The 18,874-nt window shown below is 41.9% G+C and overlaps 1 protein-coding gene across 4 annotated transcripts in view; it reads left to right on the top strand.

Annotated features, from left to right (window-relative positions):
• Nucleotides 1-18,874, top strand: part of OVCH2 (ovochymase 2) — a 111,838-nt gene that overhangs the window by 69,683 nt on the left and 23,281 nt on the right. For 3 of the 4 annotated variants that reach the window (XM_030200950.1, XM_030200951.1, XM_030200952.1), the window contains 9 exons: nt 3,566-3,656; nt 3,740-3,873; nt 6,832-6,972; nt 8,430-8,560; nt 9,569-9,662; nt 10,981-11,112; nt 11,747-11,827; nt 14,603-14,789; nt 18,701-18,770. In XM_030200950.1, coding sequence (XP_030056810.1) covers nt 3,566-3,656; nt 3,740-3,873; nt 6,832-6,972; nt 8,430-8,560; nt 9,569-9,662; nt 10,981-11,112; nt 11,747-11,827; nt 14,603-14,789; nt 18,701-18,770 — 1,061 coding nt within the window. The remainder of the gene's footprint in view (nt 1-3,565; nt 3,657-3,739; nt 3,874-6,831; nt 6,973-8,429; nt 8,561-9,568; nt 9,663-10,980; nt 11,113-11,746; nt 11,828-14,602; nt 14,790-18,700; nt 18,771-18,874) is intronic. The other variant, XM_030200953.1, reaches the window with a different exon arrangement.

Genomic DNA, 18,874 nt, shown 5'->3' with positions numbered 1-18,874 from the left:
AATTTCAATTTTGGTGCGCGTCCACTACGCACATCCAGAAATATTTTTTATTTTCTGATACGCAGCAGCTATGCACGTCAAGTGGCATTTGACGCGCGTAGACCATTACCTCCCGGTTACCGCATGAGACCTTACCACTAAGTCAATGTCTTGTAGTAGGTCTCAGACTCAAAATGGATGCGTGGCAATCCTTTTGGCGAAGGGACGGGGAAACCCGTATTATCGAAACAAGATGGACGTCCATCTTTCGTTTCGATAATACGGTCGGGGATGCCCAAATCTCAACATTTAGGTCGACCTTAGAGATGGTCGACCTAAATGTTGAGATGGTTGACCTTAGAGATGGTCATCCCTGGTTTTCGACCATAATGGAAACTGAGGACACCCATCTCAAAAACGACCAAATCCAAGCCCTTTGGTCATGGGAGGAACCAGCGTTCGTATTGCACTGGTCCTCCTCACATGCCAGGACACGAACCGGGCACCCTAGGGAGCACTGCGGTGGACTTCACAAATTGCTCCCAGGTGCATAGCTCCCTTACCTTGGGTGCTGAACCCCCCACCCCCCCAAAACCCACTCCCCACAACTGTACACCATTACCATAGCCCTTAGTTGATGAAGGGGGGCACCTACATGTGGGTACAGTGGGTTTCGGGTGGGTTTTGGAGGGCTCACATTTACCACCACAAGTGTAACAGGCGGTGGGGGGGGGGGGGGGGGATAGGCCTGGGTCCACCTGCCTGAAGTGCACTGCACCCACTAAAAACTGCTCCAGGGACCAGCATACTGCTGTGATGGAGCTGGGTATGACATTTGAGGCTGGAATAGAGGCTGGAAAAAATGTTTTTTAATTTTTTTTAGGGTGGGACGGAGTTGGTGACCACTGGGGGAGTAAGGGGAGGTCATCCCCAATTCCCTGATTCCCTCCGGTGGTCATCTGGTCAGTTAGGGCACCTTTTCGAGGCTTGGTCGTGAAAAAAAAGGGACCAAGTAAAGTCAACCAAATGCTTGTGAGGGATGCCCTTCTTTTTTCCATTATCGGAGGACGCCCATCTCTTAACCATGCCCCCGTCCCACCTTCGGTACACTGCCGACACGCCCCCGTGAACTTTGGTCGTCCCCGCAACGGATAGCAGTTGAGGACGCAAAAAATCGGCTTTTGATTATGCCGATTTGGGCAACCTCAGGAGAAAGACACCCATCTCCTGATTTGTGTCGGAAGATGGGCGTCCTTCCCTTTCGTAAATAAACTAGATAGTCTGAGTACAATCAATTCAGAACAGCAAACGGTAAAATTAATTGAATTTAGAAATAACATTTGTCAATGTATACAAAACATTAAAAAGGCTTGTAAAGTTAGATTACAACATTGGTTTAATGAATTGATTAAGGTACATTTTTCATAGGTAACTCTCGGTACAGGAAATTTTTGAAAAGGAAGGTTTTGAAGGATTTCCTGAATTTTAGATAATTATGCTCCCATCTGATCGGTTTTGGGAGGGAGTTCCACCATTTGGTACACTGGTAGGGGAACCCAGCCATGAGAACAGATTTCTAAATCACTTTTTTGCAGTTGGGAAATGAAGGGTCAAGTAGTCTCTAGAACCAGGAAGAACATTATGTAGGAGAAGATTGACATCCGACTGAAAATAATAAGAAACAGCATAAGGAATGTCAAGTCAAATGCAAAGCGCTGATAAGGAAGGCAAAGAGGGACTTCGAAAAAAAGATTGTGTTGGAGGCAAAAACACATGGTAAGAATTTTTTTAGGTATATTAAAAGCAGGAAGCCAGCAAAAGAATTGGTTGGACCGCTAGATGACCGAGGGGTAAAAGGGGCACTCAGTGAAGACAAAGCCATAGCGGAGAGATTAAATGAATTCTTTGTGTCGGTCTTCACCAAGGAAGATTTGGGAGAGATACCAGTGCCAGAAATGGTATTCAAAGCTGACGAGTCAGAGAACTGAATGAAATCTTTATAAACTTGGAGGATGTAATGGCACAATTTGATAAATTGAAGAGTAGCAAATCTCCTAGACCGGATGGTATTCATCCCAGAGTATTGATAGAATTGAAAGATGAACTTGCAGTACTATTGTTAGTAATATATAATTTATCTTTAAAATCAAGCATAGTACCAGATGATTGGAGGGTGGCCAATGTAATGTCAATTTTTTAAAAATGTTCCAGAGGTGGTCCGGGAAATTATAGATCGATGAGCTTGATGTCCGGTGTTGGGCAAAATGGTAGAGACTATTATATTAAAAAGGTTGCATATAATCAGGGGTTAACCCATATAACATTTTGAAAACAAAAACGCATAATTTGAAGACAGATCTGGCTTTTATTGGTAGCCAGTGTAGATTTCTGAGCAGAGGGGATCCTTTCTCAAAACATGTAGTTCTAAATACCAGTCTGGCTCCAGTATTCTGGGCCGGTGGTAATTTTTTAAGGTCAATTCTTTACCGCCAACATAGATGACATTGCAATAATCGAAGTGAGATAATACTAGGGATTGTACCAAGGTTCTAAAAATATCCTTAGGGAAAAGATGTTTAATTCTTTTTCATTTCCACATTACTTTGAATGCTTTTCCTATAACTGCTTGGACTTGAGCATCGAAGGTCATGTAGGAATCTATGATTACTCCTAATAACTTTAGTTGTGATACTAGTGGGTAAGTTGCTTGATCTATAGTAAAGCTGTGTTGATGAGTAATATGAAAGGGGTTGGACAAAATAAAAAATTTAGTTTTCTCTCTGTGTAATTGCTTTGCTACAGAGTAAATAATTTTGAGCTTTAGGGGTCCTTTTACTAAGGTGCACTGAATGGGCTGCGCTAATGTAGGCGTGTGTTTTGGCATGCGCAGATCCATTTTTTAGCACGCCTGTAAAAAGCGCCTTTTTTAACATTTTTGACAAAAATGGACATGCAGCAAAATAAAAATTGGCACGCATCCATTTCGGGTCTGAGACCTTACCGCCACCCATTGACTTAGTGGTAAGTTCTCATGCGGTAACAATGCGATAATCATTTATGCATGTAGAATGACAATTAACACCTGGTTTCTGCCACGCGCAGGAAAATAAAAATTATTTTCCGGTACGTGTAGCAGACGCACATAAAAAATGAAATTACTGCCCGGGCCACACGGTAGCTGGGTAGTAACTCCAAATTGACACACATAGGACGCGCTCATGCGCCTATGTGGCTTAGTAAAAGGGCCCCTTAATGACTATCAGAATCTTTTTCCTCTCCCAACATTGGCTTTCCCATGGCAATAACTCCATTCTCTCAGCTGGCTATGAATATTCTCATATGGTTCAGATATTGGGAACTGTCTATAGTCTTGTCCTTGCCCTCAGATGTAGTTTGGGGTCGACATGGAAGACCACCCCTCCCCCCCATATGTAGTGGATGCTAATTCTGAATTGGTTCTCCTCCCCCACCCCATTGCCAGTGTGACTCCTTTACCCTTTCCTCCCCCCCAAAATAAGCAGGTAGACTACACTTTTGGACACTACCTTGAAATAAGCTTCTCCTTGGTTTCTTTTATTTTGTGCAGTGTTGTGCAGTGTACCCGAACATGACCTGATTGGCAGTAATGGTATATTAGATTTCCCAGAAAATCCAAATGAATTTTATGAGAATAACCAGTGAGTAGACAAATAATTATCTTTCTCAAACATTCATTTGAATTTGAGTAACTGTATGAACACATTCTCCTTTACCTTTTCAGGTTCTGTGTCTGGACGGTAACAGTCCCTGAGGAAATGCACATCTTGCTTAATTTTTTTCGCTTTGACCTGAAACATGATGTCTCATGTGAATTTAATTTTTTGGCTGTATATTCTAAGGACAATCAACTTATTGGCAAGTCCTTTTTTTCCAGTGCTAACTCTGAGTATGAAACTGGCATCCAAACTCGTGGTTTTATTTTTCTGTAAAATTTCTGTTTGATGTTTTTTCATATATATTTTTTTTAAATTGTGTCTGAGTTTTACCACTTGTTAATTATTGTAGTTCATAGCAAAATGCAGAATACGAAACAAAATATGTTTTGTTTTGGATTTTGTTGTAGTTGTTTTTTTTTTTTTTTTTGCATTGTTTGAGACAGGAAATGAAGTCAAATCAAAGAAGGGTTCTTGGGAGTTTCCAAGTTGATAACTTGAATATGGATGTGCTTTTGCAGTTGAGCAGCCTCTTAGAACTTACTTCTGGGCATCCAGCTCTAAAAGAACCTGCATTTTCAAGAATAAGGGCTAAAATTTGCAAATAATCTATTTTAACACAGGATTTTACTAAGCAAGTACTATAAGTTTTACACAGCATTTTTTGAGGGCTTTGTCTTCTTATTGTTGTTATTTTTTTTAGGTTGTGTGCTAATGCTTATTACCTGCCAAATGTTTACACAGCAGCTCTTACCCCCTCTTATTTAGGAGGTGTTAAGAGCTTTCTTATTAACCTTGCATTAGCTAGTTAGCATGTGGTATTTATAATGCAGTAGCTACCTAATGCTTCCACATCCACTGTCCACCCATGTAATGTCCCCAGATTGAAAAATTCATAAAAGTTCAATAATGCACAGTTTAGCACATATAAACAGGGGAAAATACCACAAAACACTTTAATACGTGTGTGCGAAAGCCTGCTTTTTCTTGCTAACTGCATGTTAAGTGCTTGATACACTTTAGTAAAAAGGTTACTAAGACTATAAACCTTCACATTCAAATCTTTCCTCTTTTCCACATGCTTTAACTCTCATAAATGGTCTTCAACTGAGATGTATAGACTGTGGCTCCCTGGTAAATGCCGCTAATAGGATCGTGCAGCCAGAAAATGTTCATGTCATGTTGTTTTCCTTGTTTCTGGGAATAATTTTTCTTTTGGAGGTGGGGCTTTATGTTATTGTCTTGGGAGCAATGTCGTTAAGAATGTGCATTCTTTCAAGAGATAGAGGGCTGTCTTAGAAGAGTGCACACTATTGATGACACTTGAAAAAACACAAGATTTTGTGTTTTTTTTCTTCTTATTTTCATTTGACAGTGACATAAAATGAGATGGAAAATGTTGACATTTCTATGCCATTTCTATGTCATTCCACCCCTTTGTTTTGTGCTTATTTCAAACGAATGCACATCCCTAATTGCCAAGAAATGATGACAAGGAACCCCTCCCAGGGGCTGTATGCTCTAAATCAAACAGCATCATCATCCCCAAAACACAAAAGCCAGAGCCTAGAATCAAGCATCTCCCACACTTGCCATCTGGAAGGCCCTTTCTTCAGCTTATTCAATGAATTACCCTTGTTATATCATGTTGGCTTTCTAGCCTGTGCTTTGACTGAAATGCATGCCATTGAATTTAATTCTAAACTAATTGCAAGAAATCCCTAATGGCAGATGTTCATCCCTGATTATTTTTGAAACTGCTAAGCTGTTGATTTTTTTTCTCTACTATACATGTGTGGTAGTCCTCTTCCTCCTCTGTTGGCGGTTAAAGGTTCTTGTCAAAGCTTCCTATCTTGTTGCTCCCCAAAGATGTAGGTTACAGCCACACAATCCTCCCGCCCACACACACACACACACTATCCTTATGCAGTGTGATCTGTAAACCCATTCACACCTTTTGACTTTCTAATGATTTACGTGGAGGGGCATAATCGAACGGGGCGCCCAAGTTTTCTTGAGGATGTCCTCGCAGGACATCCCCGTGAAGGGGCGGAGAAACCTGTATTATCGAAACAAGCTGGGCGGCCATCTTTCGTTTCAATAATACGGTCGGGGATGCCCAAATCTCAACATTTAGGTCAACCTTAGAGATGGTCGTCCCCGATTTTCGGCGATAATGGAAACTGAGGACGCCCATCTCAGAAACGACCAAATCCAAGCCATTTGGTCGTGGGAGAAGCCAGCATTCGTAGTGCACTGGTCCCCCTCACATGCCAGGACACCAACCGGGCACCCTAGGGGGCACTGCAGTGGACTTCAGAAAAAGCTCCCAGGTGCATAGCTCCCTTACCTTGTGTGCTGAGCCCCCCCAAACCCACTCCCCACAACTGTACACCACTACCATAGCCCTAAGGGATGAAGGGGGGCACCTACATGTGGGTACAGTGGGTTTTTGGTGGGTTTTGGAGGGCTCACATTTACCACCACAAGTGTAACAGGTGTGGGGAGGATGGGCCTGGGTCTGCCTGCCTGAAGTGCACTGCAGTACCCACTAAAACTGCTCCAGGGACCAGCATACTGCTGTCATGGAGCTGGGTATGATATTTGAGGCTGGCACAGAGGCTGGAAAAAATATTTTAAAATTTGTTTTTTTAGGGTGGGAGGGGGTTAGTGACCACTTAGGTAGTAAGGGGAGGTCAACCCCGATTTCCTCCGGTGGTCATCTGGTCATTTAGAGCACATTTTTGTGGCTTGGTCGTTAAAAAAAAAAGGACCAAGTAAAGTCGTCCAAGTGTTCATCAGGGACGCCCTTCTTTTTTCCATTATCAGCCAAGGACGCCCATGTGTTAAGCACGCCCCAGTCCCGCCTTCGCTATGCTTCTGACATTCCCCCGGGAACTTTGGTCGTCCCCACGACGGAAAGCAGTTGAGGACGCCCAAAATCGGCTTTCAATTATGCCGATTTGGGCGACCCTGTGAGAAGGATGCCCATCTTGCGATTTGTGTCAAAAGATGGGCGCCCTTCTCTTTCAAAAATAAGCCTAATAGTCTCACTTGGTTTTACATCTTATTCTGATTTGCATTTTAACTTGCTACACTAAAGAGAATAACTTTTGAGACCATTAAATAAGGTTGTTTTTCTGTGATCGATTCTTTGCAGGGAAGTTCTGCGGTGTTGTCCGACCTTTGCCTATTCTGGTTACTTCTAACAGTATAATACTGAAGTTCGTTTCTGATTTTCAGAAGCCTAGGACTGGTTTCTCAATGGCTTACACAGCTCTACCTCCAAATAATATTCCTGGTATTGTCTCATTTTTATTCTCTCAACTTTCTGATTAATTTTTGATTCATTGTCTTCCTCCTAGGGTTGTCATTAGAGAAGCTTTCATTCTCCATTTGTTGAAGGGAGAGTTAGTATTAGCAGTATCTTTATGACATGCAACAGAAGATGGTGAACATAGACAAGGAATCCTTAACCTGTTGCCATTACTATGGGGGTTTGAAATATAAACACTCTTATATTTTGGATTGCCTATATTCTTGAATTACTTTTCTGTACATTTTTGTGGGGGTGGGGGTGGCATGAGGAAATTAGAAACACCATTTTCTTTCATGGCTCACTAGTCTAGAGTTACTAGGGACTAGATTCTATATATTATGCCTAAAAAGCAGCACCGAAATGAAATATGCATAAGCGTATTCTATAAAGTACACCTTAATTTAGGCATACTTTATAGAATAAGCCTAAATTTCCACACAGTTTATAGAATATATTGAGCGCCCATCCGAGCAACTACATTTAGTTGTGGGCAGTTAGGCCAAGTAAAACTTGGTGTAAATCCCGACACCTAAATTAGGCGCAGACCAAGAGGCATATTTTCAAAGCACTTTGGGAGGCTAAGTTCCATAGGTTTCTATGGAACTTTGGGAGGCTAAGTGCTTTGAAAATGAGCCTCCCAGTGTATTCTTTAACAACGCGCATAGATTTTAGAACTGCCCACAACCCGCCCGTGGCCATGCCCCCTTTTCAGCTATGTGACTTAGAATTTACACACATCACATTATAGAATACACTTAGACAGTTGTGCGCATAAATTCTAATTAATGCCAATTAGTGTCAATAATTGCTTGTTAATTGGCTTGTTAACTAATTAAGTCGTGTGTGCAAATACAGAATACAACTGTAGTTATGCACACAACTTAAGTTGCGCAATATAGAATCTGGGGGTAGATGGCTCCAAGTCATTAGAGGCAGGCTTAGTCAGCCCTGGTATTGCCCCCCCTCGTCCTTACATCTATGGACTATAACAAAATCAGAAGTGAGGACTTCCCAAACTTGTCCTGGGGATTCCAAAGGCAATTGGGTTTTCAAGACATCCAGAATGAATATGCATGAGATAAATTTGCATATATAAACTCATGCACATTCATTACCAATATCTTGAGAATCTAGCAAGCTGTGTGGTCCCCCAGAACAGAATTTGTAAGCACTTGTGCAGAACCAAGATGGGGATCAATCTGTTCCTGATGACTCAACATCACCCAGTTCTCTTTCTCTGTGCCAGTCACCACTTTCAGAAACACTGTTTGATCATATTATATTTTTGTTGTAGCTGCAGTATGCTTCAAAGCCTTTGGGGCCTGAAACCAGGAATTTGTACTAGTAAAATGCTTTGCATGCAGTAATCAAAGAGCTAAGGATAATTCAGATGTCCTTTCCTTTCTGTGCATCAAAGCTGTTGCTTGCCATCTTTCTAGATTCTGGCTGTGGGTCTATAGCTGTCCATTTTGAGGAAGGAGTGATACAAACGTTGCACTACCCTGAAGACTACAGCGCTTTCGTTGACTGTCACTGGCTCATCCATGCTCCAGAAAATTACATAGTGAAGGTACGTTTATTGTGTAAATTGCAGTACTGATGAATGTTATGGCAAGACCAAATAGCATGTTAAATGAAAGTTCTGTGTAAGACTGAATCATTCAGAGGTTTACAAGAAAACTCTAGCATCCCATCAAGTCTGTTTTTACATATGTGAATATCTCTGGGAAAAGGTGACTAAAGTCAGCAGAAACAAAAAATGAGGTTTTCATGAATTCTGTTACAGCAAACAATTTGTAATACAACAGTCCAAACCCTATTCTTTTATGTGAAATTTTTTTTTTAAATTACAGAAGTTCAAACATGTAACTTTGCAGTCTGCTTAAGGACCCATGATGTGAAAAATCAGCTACTCTCAACATTTTGGATTAGCTACTTTAGCCACCGTTTCCCAGAGACAGTCACAAACTGTCACTAGAAGATATTTTCACTGCACCTTTATTAGCAAACTTGGGGGCCCTTTTACTAAGCCGCGTAAGTGTCTTTATGCGCCCAACACGCACCAAAATGGAGTTACTGCACGGCTACCGCGTGGCTCTTGCAGTAATTTCATTTGTGGCGTGTGGCCGATACGCGTGGCTGAAAAATAATTTTCATTTTCTGCCACGCATATTGGATGCTCACCAAGTGGCATTTGGCGCGCATAGGTCATTACCACCCAGTTACCACGTGAGACTTTACCGCTAGCAGTAAGGTCTCAGACCCAAAATGGACGCATGGCAATTTTCATTTTGCTGCACATCCAGTTTTGGCAAAAATTTAAAAAAGGCATTTTTTACAGTTGCACTGAAAAATGATTCTGCGCGCTCCCAAAATACGCGTCTACACTACCACAGGCCATTTTTCAGCGCACCTTAGTAAAAGGACCCCAAATGTATTTACAAAATAGTGCACAGGCAGAATGTTTTAGAATCGCTCCTGCACTGCTGCTGCTAAAGGCAAAGATTACCTTAACAAGAAGCTAATGACTCACACCTGACAGGATGAAGTGCACATAATGATCTGGGTCTCATTACAGCTTACGTTTGAAGATTTCGAACTGGAACTAAGCGAAAACTGCAGCTATGACTATGTGGCAGCATATGACGATCTAGAACAAGAAGAACAAATTGGTACGTCAGTTGTACTTTGAATGGCCAGTGCTGACTGTTACTCTCATTTATTCTAATATTGCCAGTTTCTGCTCATACTGCCCGGGTGTCCATATGCCGTTTGTACACTTAAGTTTACAGAATACTGGTTTTGGCCATTAGAGGCACTTTTTTCTTAAACTTCCATGCAAGTGTCTGGTCACTTATGAGAATAATCGTATATATCTGTGGCTGTTCTACAATTGGAAACTTTTTTGGCAGGATAAAGCATTGGTTGAACAGGAAATGGTTACTTGATTAGTATTTAGACAGAGTGGGGTAGTATAATTGGGTTCTAAATAAGTTTAAAGCCTGTGACTAACGTTTTCTCTTTTTTTCTTTTTTTTCTGTATGGTCATAGTTGTTTCAAGCTATCTCTCCTTGATATGAATTTTATACTTTCACAATTTTGGATTATTCTGTAGTGAATTGTTCTTAGTGTTTTCTTGTATTGGTACTTATATAATAGTTGAAAAAGTTTATGCAATGAAAAATACAAAGTTTACAGAATACTGGCACTTTTGTGGGTAACTGTAAGGACACCCAAGCGCTAGTCTATAAGGATATGAGTAAATGTAAAGTGGTGAACATCTGGACAAAGCATGGGCGGGCGTTAGACAGGACTCCTCCTTACACTGTAATTTACAAAATACCCTGCCACAGTTACACCCAGGAGTAGCCTGACCATTAGGCCACCTTTACTGCGGCTGCCTCTCTGATGTAACTTCCTGTTTCCTCAGAGGCACCCGCAGGAGAGAAGAGGCCGGTGCTGGTGGCAGGGCAGCATATGGGAATCACTGCCGCCGCCAGCTTTTAGAACATGAAGAAAGAAGGTAAACTTGGGGAATGGGGTTGGACGTTGGATCAGAGTGCAGTTTTCTGATCCTGCAGGCGAAATACTGATAAGCTCATTTAAATATCATTTAAACGAGCTCTGCGGTATTCCTTGGCGTGTTCATTGTTTGCTGCACCAGATTCCGCTGATCATTTGGCACAGGTAAATGCAGGTGCTAGTCCGGTGCTAGTGGCCTCTTATCGCTCGCATTTACCTTTAATCATCTGGAGCTGCCTTATGAAATGCATTTGTTCATCTGTGAACTTAGATAAAATGATTCTGCTGTGACACCACACTGCAGCATTTATCCTAAAGCAGGAAGTGGGAAATGAAATGGTCACAAAAGAAGTAACAAGAAGAATGGTTCAGCTCGCATGGGCTGACAAAACTGATTTCAAACTTTTTTAAAAGGGTTGAGGGGAATCTTAATTCTCTTTCTGTTCATGCCTATGTTTTCTGATTTAGCTAAAACTTGTGGTTCAGCCGTCCCGGCTCCGATTCTGAGCTCCTCAAGCATGATGCAGATAATCTTCCATTCAGATAACAGTGACACCTACAGAGGATTCCAGGCCTCATTTACCTTTATCAGTAAAGCAGGTGAAGATATTTGTGCTATGCTGTAATCTCAATTATCCTACTAATAGAACAAAAGAGCTATTCCACTGGGACAGACCAAGGGTCCATTTAGCCCCGTGTCCTGTTTCCAACAGTGGCCATCCAGGTTACAAGTACCTGGAAGAGTCCCAAAATGTAGCAAGAGTCCATGCTAAACCTCAGGGAAAAGCAGTGACTTTCTCCAGTTCTACCTTAATAAATGGTTTGTGGACTTTTCCTCCAGGAATTTGTCCAAACCTTTTTTTAAACCCAGCTACACTAACTGCTTTTAATACTTGCTCCGGCAATGAGTTCCAGATCTTAACTGTTCATTGTGTGAAAAAATATTTTCTCCTTTTCGCTTTGAATGTGCTGCTATGTAACTTCATGGAGTGTCCCCTGGTCTTTGTACATTTTGAAAGAGTAAACAATCAATGTGTATTTACCCATTCCACTCCATTAAGGGATTAATTCATGTGGAAGTGGATACATCTGTACTGTAGTATTTAAAAATATGTCAATGAACCCCACTTCTCATTTCAAAACTGAAAAAAGACATTTATAAACTGGAGGGTGATGGCTTAAGAAAAATCACAGATAGAAAGCTGCTTTTTTTTGTTTGTTTTTTAAACACTAGATTTAAAACTCTCAAGCCCAATGGACAAAGAATCACGACCCGAAAATCTAAATATCACAGTTTATGACGAGGACAGTTTTGGTAAGTGATGACACTGCTGACAGCTAGCTTACAAAGCGTGACAATGTGCCATAATTCTGTTTTTAGGTTGTAATACGCTCAGTGCTAGCAAGAACTTATATCACAGTTTTAATCAGGAAATGCAGTATAACATCTACCAATTTCTTCAAGTAATTGGGAGGTGCCATTTTGGTTTTCAAGGAGGAAGATACAGAGACAGAGAATTAACCCTGATGTAGCCTGATTGGTGAAACGTGACTCATGTTGGTTGCGGGTCTCTCTGTGCAAGCTAAGTAAAGCCATTTTAATACAAATTGCTCAAATGATTAAAATAGTTCCTTAAGTAAATAAAATTATATAAGACCAATGAGGAAGTGGGTAAGTCATAGATCCTGGGTGAAATGAGTTACCACTGAGTTCTTGAAGAAATTGGTAGATGTTGTACTGCATTTCTTGATTAAAACTGTGATATAAGTTCTTGCTAGCGTTGAACATATTACAGTATTGTGCGGCTCCTGCTTTAAAGATTTTGGAACCTTGAATTGGATTCATGATTCTGTTTTTAGGCTATATTTGGATTCTCAAAAGCTGCCTCCTTATAGGTGCTATTTGCAAGGGCCATAGTGAGCAGCCGCATTGGTTGCCTAGCAGGCAAGAGTGTCACAATTACACCCTGTCCGTTGTCTCCCCTGCTTAACTGTGATGCAGTGGGTGGAGCGGAAATGCTGAGGGGTGCATCACAGGACGGTTCTACTATTTACAGCATTTGCAGGTGGTTTAGGACAGTACGATACTATTCACCATTTTAACATAAGACTAAGGTAGACACAGGACAGTTCACAGTTCCTCCTTCTGACATCACTTGTTAAGTTATTTTCTGACGATAAAGCAAGTGTTTCATTTATTGGAGCTGAGCCTCATTTGATAAGAAACTGACCAGGTGTCGTTGCTGGTAGGAATTTGTATACACCCGTGCGGGACCCATGTGCTTCTGAACCCAGTCCTTGAGGCACACCTAGTTCCATCAGGTTTTCAGGATATCGACAGTGAATATGCACGAGGTAGATTTACATACCATGGGGGCAGTGCATGCAAATCTATCTCATGCATATTCATTGTGAGTATCCTGAAAACCTGATGGCACTAGGTGTTGAGAAGCACTGCATTAATGTAAGCTGAGTTGCATGGATGGCATTCAGTGCTGTTTCTAATTCATGAGAAATAGTCACAGAGTTTGACCACTGTACAGCTAAACAGTGTGAAAGAATTCTATAAAGAAGATGCTAACATTTACGCAGCAAATATTCACGTAAATACCTAGAATATGTACATATACACATGTACGTGTGCACATCCATATGTAAATGCCAAAAGTCCAGCTATGCACTGTTCTGTAAATTCACACATATCTGCCCTAGTGTTTAATTTACAAGAGGGTGAACATGCGGAATGTGGGCGGAGCTCACACATGTCAATTGTAGAATAAGTTAAGCACAGCTCTCTGGCATCTCGGTGCAAGCATTGACAATAGGGGTGTGCAGCCCTCCAAGTTTAATTTTGTAGTGTTTCCTGTGCCCTTTATGGGAACTTTATTTTTGTTCGTTTTTATTCAATGTTTTCATTATGGAGCAATATTGAAAAGAGCGCACAGTCTTCCCAAAGAGGGTGCATTGTTCGTGAATAGCGCAGAATCGGTGAAAAGTGCATGCGCCTGTCAAGAGGGAAGAGTGTGCACTATAAATCACACTTGCATAAAAACAAAAAAAAATTTGGGGGGGGGGGGGGGGGGCGGGTCCTGTCATTTAAGGCAGAAAATGACACAATGATATGACATTTCAAAAGAATGTGCATCCCTTCTATGTCTGGCATAAGTTCTTATGCCTATAGCACATGTACATATATAACTGGTTCCATTAGTAGTCTATAAAGGAAAGTAGGCATCTATTCTTCCTTATAGAATAAACTCCAATTAGGCACCTTCTCAGTGCTTAATTCCAGACACCTCGGTCTAGAAATGCCCAGATTCATAATTAAGTTTAATTGCCTATATTCAGAAAGTAAAGGCAATTAAAGGATTTTCTGAACACAGATTTAGAAAGAGGCAATAAAGTTTGGCACGCTTTGGGTTCACTTGAGTGCCCTACTCCTTTTTCCTTTCTCTCACCCTGCCCTTTTCTTAGGAATCATGAGATTAAAGTGTATGATATAGGTGCTTAGTCAGAAAATGTTTATATTCAAAACTCTGGGCACCTAAAGTTTGGTGCTCAGAATTTTTGAAAACTGACCTATAAGTGACCACTGACCTGCTTCCTTACTAAAATAACCGTCTTAACCTCAAAGTTCCCCCATCCCAGTAGTAAGTACTTTTGTGATCAGCAGAGGCAGAGTTAACAGATTGTCTTGTTGACCCATTAAAATCTTTGTTAAGCACCCTACAGATTGAAAAACTGAGTTATTTATTTCTAATAAGACAATATAAAAATGTATTTGAGTGTATCTCCAGAAATATTCATCTTAAATGTTCATCAGCCTACTATGAAACATTAAGTGGGCCTTTTACAAAGTGCGCTAGCATTTTTAGCGCATGCTAAAAATAAGCTTGCACTAAACACTAGAGACATCCATATATTCCTATGGGCATCTCTAGCGTTTAGCGCGTGCTAACCTAAATATAGTAAATATTGCATTACAGACTGTCATCAATCTACATATCTCTGTTGCAGTTATTTCCTAAGCATGAATATTAAGTTCTCTTGAAAGAAATACAGTTTCCACTATTTACCTCCTCTGTATCAGATGAGATCTGTGGAGCTTCTGCAGTTCCATCCCGGTTTCTCTTTAGCCGAATAGTTGGCGGGGAAGAAGCAGTTCCTTACTCTTGGCCTTGGCAGGTCAGCCTACAGTTATCAGTTGAACATATGTGTGGAGGAACAATCATTGGGAAAGAATGGGTCCTCACAGCTGCGCACTGCTTCAGCGGCAGGTAGGTACGACAGCTAAGTGCTCCTGCATTACCTTTGAGTTATTCAGTTAGGGCCAAATTCAATAAGTAGCACCCAAAACTCAGTGCTGAAAATTTAACGTGTTTAGCACGATTCTATAAGGGGTATGTGTTCTTTATAGGATCTCACTTAGCGCATAACTGGGCCTAACTGTAGATGCCTGCAATTAGGCCTGGTATGAGCAGGCCTAGTTGAAGGCGCATATATTTAGGTATGATTCAATATGTATGCACATAAAATTTAGGAACGCCCCCCTTAGCCACACCCCCAAATAGTTACACACGTTAGGATTTATGTACACATTGTTATAGAAAACGATATGCGCGTAAATCCTTAGGGCCAATTAGTACTGATAATTGGTTGTTATCATCAATTATCAGTGCTGATTGGCTTGTTCAATTAAGTTATGTGTTTTAAATTGAGTGTGTGCCCAATTTAACGCATGTAACTCTAGATGCCATATACAGCATTTGGGCGTTAGTGTGAACTAATGTTTCTGAGCCCATTTTCCACCCCTGGAAAAATATTTTTCAAAAAATAATAGCAGTGCAGTGCATGCTAACAAGCAAAATACCACAAAACTCTTTAATATGTTTGCGGTAAACCTTTTCTCGTGCGCTAGACGTGCATTAAGGCTTAACGCCCTTTAATCAAAGAGCCCCTAAATTTGTAAACCAGCAACAGGGTGTCAACATGTAAAAAAGACATCACATTAATTCACAGCAAGCTAATAATAAGACACAGATGCTACATAATTCTACTGGTAAGAGTGACCATCTAGCTGAATTCATTTAGGGGTTCTTTTCTTCATGGCCATTACCGCCGGGAGCCTTTAGTGCCACCTATTTAGGAGGCAGTAAGGGCTCCCATGCTACTTCTATGCTAATTGGGTAGTGCACAGTAATTAACCAATTAGCACAGGCATGCCTCCTCTCTGCCCCATACATGCCTCCTGCAACAAAAAATAAAAAATATGCTTTATTGCAAGTACAGAGTTTATGGTCATGTGGATTTTTAACAACTAGAAGAAATATTTTTATTTGTAATGGTCTTGTTTCATGAGAAGTGGTGGCTTAATGGTTAGAGCAAAGAGCTAAGAGCTAGAAATAGCAGTGTTCAAATCCCATTAATGCTCCTTGCGACCTTGGGACAGGGATGTAGCTAGTCCTGACATTTTTTTAGGGGGGGGGGGGGCAGAGGGCAGAGCACTGGCGTAGCCAAACCCAATATTTTGGATGGACCCAGAGCTAATTTAGATGGTCCCTTCCATGGAATGACACAGCATTCCACATCCCCCCCCCCCCCCCCCCCCCGGAGATATTTTTAAAATTATATTTTTTGTCACCTACCCCACATCAACATCTCTCCTCCTCTGTGGTTTCCCGGCATCTGACCGCCTGTCACTGAACCCCATCCAGGCATCCCGGCATCTGCAGTGATTCAATTATTGCTGCCTGCGCTGGCTTCACAGGCTTCCATCAGCCAGGTCCCGCCAGACAGCGAGAGTGGGACCCGGCCGATAGAAGCCTGCAGGGCCGGCGCAAGCAGCAATAATGAATCACTACAGGCACTGGGGACACCTGTAAGGTACACCGATGAGGGACTGGGTTCAGCGAAGGGCAGGCAGATGCCGGGACACCACGGAGGAGGAAAGATGTTGATGTTGGGTGCCGCTGCTGGGTGGGCCTGTGCCCACCCAGGCCCACCTGTAGCAACGCCACTGGCCCAGAGTTGACATGGGAAGGGACTAGGCATATAGGTGCAAGCAGTGCTTGGTATATTCCTAAATAATGCCTTACAGTGCACTTGATAATGGATTTTTTAGTAAACAGTCTGTCCTGCATCAACATAAACTACATGCACACTTATGTAAACATTGGAAACACTGACGTTTTTAAATGAAGTTGCATTATCCCATAACTTAAACTCTGCCATTATAGTAGACTTGAGTCTGGTCAATCTCTCAACATACATCACAGTATCCTGGAAAATAATTACTGCAGTGGCACATATCTTTCAACTTTGCTTTATAACAAATATAAAGTGCCTTATTGAGCTGTATTAATAAAATAAGTCTTCTTGTCCCTTCCTCTGGTTCTACTGCTTTCTCTCCCTGGAGTTCCTGACAATGTTCCTTCCACCCCCTTCTCACTTACATGAGGAATTGTGATATTGAATAAATAAGTATATGTTTGTGTTCCTAGTCATGCGTCCAAAGGTCATATAATCTTTTCAAGAAAGCCAGTTGATCGTTTAACTTATTAGTGGAACATAACCATAGAAGCATGGTATGATGACATTTTCAATACGGTAATACTAGAGCCCAGCTAAGGAACAGGTTATTTTGAATTAGTCTTCATGTGGCTTATATTTGAAAATCTAGTCTACCTCCTCTCCCGATCCTTCCATCCAATGTCTACCCCCTCCTGATCTTTCCATCCAGTGTCTCTCTCTCTCTCTCTCTCTACCCTTTTCCATTCATCATGTCCTCTCTTTCTCTCTCTCCCCATCTTTCAATGTCTCCCCTGTTTCTCTCCCTACCCTTCCTTCATCTTCCCTCTTTCTGCTCTCAGCCAGGATCCCCCCTTTCTCCCCATCCTTCTCTACAGCAACTTCTCTCTCTCTCCAGCCCTTTTCCATGTCCCCTCCTTCACTCCTCATCTTTCCACTCTCTCCATTCAACCTCCTGCCTCCCGCTCCCCCTTCCACCCGCTATATGTTTCCTGGCCACTGCTGCTTCTCCTGTTGGGCAGCAGCGGCCACAACAAAAAACAGGGGCAGAGAGAGGAGCATCAGAGCCGACAGTGCATGCTTGAAGACTGCTGCGGCCCCGCGCTTGCTTTTTTTTGTCGCGGCCACTGCTGCTCAACAGGAGAAGCAGCAGTGGCCAAGAAATGAATACCGGGTGGAAGGGGGAGCGGGAGGCAGGAGTTGCTTTACCACTGCGGTGTCTCAGCGGGTGACTTTCCCGCTTTGGCAGGAGTTTGGGAGATGACCTGCAAAAGTGGGAGTCTCCCACTGAATGCGGTAGACTTGGCAGGTCTGCTCTCCTACTTGTGCCCTTAGTTCTGGCTCCCAGCACCGCTGCCTTCTTCATTTTCTGGGCCACTGGCAGTAACAGTGAGGTAAACATACTGCCTTCAGCGGCCCCAGAAGCTCTCCCTCTGTTGCAGCATCCCGCTTATGCGGGACAGGAAATTGCAGCAGAGGGAAAGCTTCTGGGCCGTCGAAGGCAGTGTGCTAACCTCACTGATGCTGCCAGTGGCCTGGAAAATTGAAGAAGGCAGTGCTGCAGGGAGCCAAAAGGGAGTAGGAGAGAGCTGACCAAGGCAGTTAGATTGAAAACAGGAGATGACTTGACAGCTGAAGTAGGGCACAGGAGGGCAGCCAGCAGTGCCCAAACCCCCCTCCATAACTATGTCACTGCCTTGGGCAAATCACTTTATCTTCTATTGCCTCAGATATCCAGAGTTTATAAGCTCTCTAAGGTAGGAACCTATTGAACTGAAATTCTAACAAACAGTTGTGAACAGTCCAGAGCATCATTCAGGAAGGCTGCTAAAATCTAAGAACCTGTATTATGACAACTCTCAATTTTTGTTGTTGATATCGTAAACACACGAGAGCAAGGGGGCTGGAGCTGTTGGATTACCACAGTCATAGTTATTATTAACTGGATTATAATATTGTTTAGTTAACTGAACCTATTAATTCTTGCAAGTAAGAATTATTATTTGTGAATGTAATTATGTTGTTTTAGATTTTGTCTTTACATACTTGCATTTCCTGTTTTGAACATCATTATTTTTTGAAAGCGTTAAAAAGATATTTTAAACACACATCATTTGAAGAATCTTTGAAATATTCCCCTAAAACCTCTCTCTCTCTCTAGGGAAAGATATCATGACTTATGGCTTGTGATTGCAGGGATGCATGATTTTAGAGAATCGGAACACCATCAGGTAGGATGGAGAGCATGTTCGCTATTATATAGTAAATACTTTTGGTTTGATTTAAGTACCAGTGTTTGATAATCAAGTGCAACCTGCAACCAGATACTCTTACT

The sequence above is a fragment of the Microcaecilia unicolor genome, chromosome 4, assembly GCF_901765095.1.
Source record: "Microcaecilia unicolor chromosome 4, aMicUni1.1, whole genome shotgun sequence".
NCBI lineage: Eukaryota > Metazoa > Chordata > Amphibia > Gymnophiona > Siphonopidae > Microcaecilia > Microcaecilia unicolor.
Note: the sequence above shows the minus strand (reverse complement) of the source record. Positions and strands in the feature narration are given on the sequence as shown.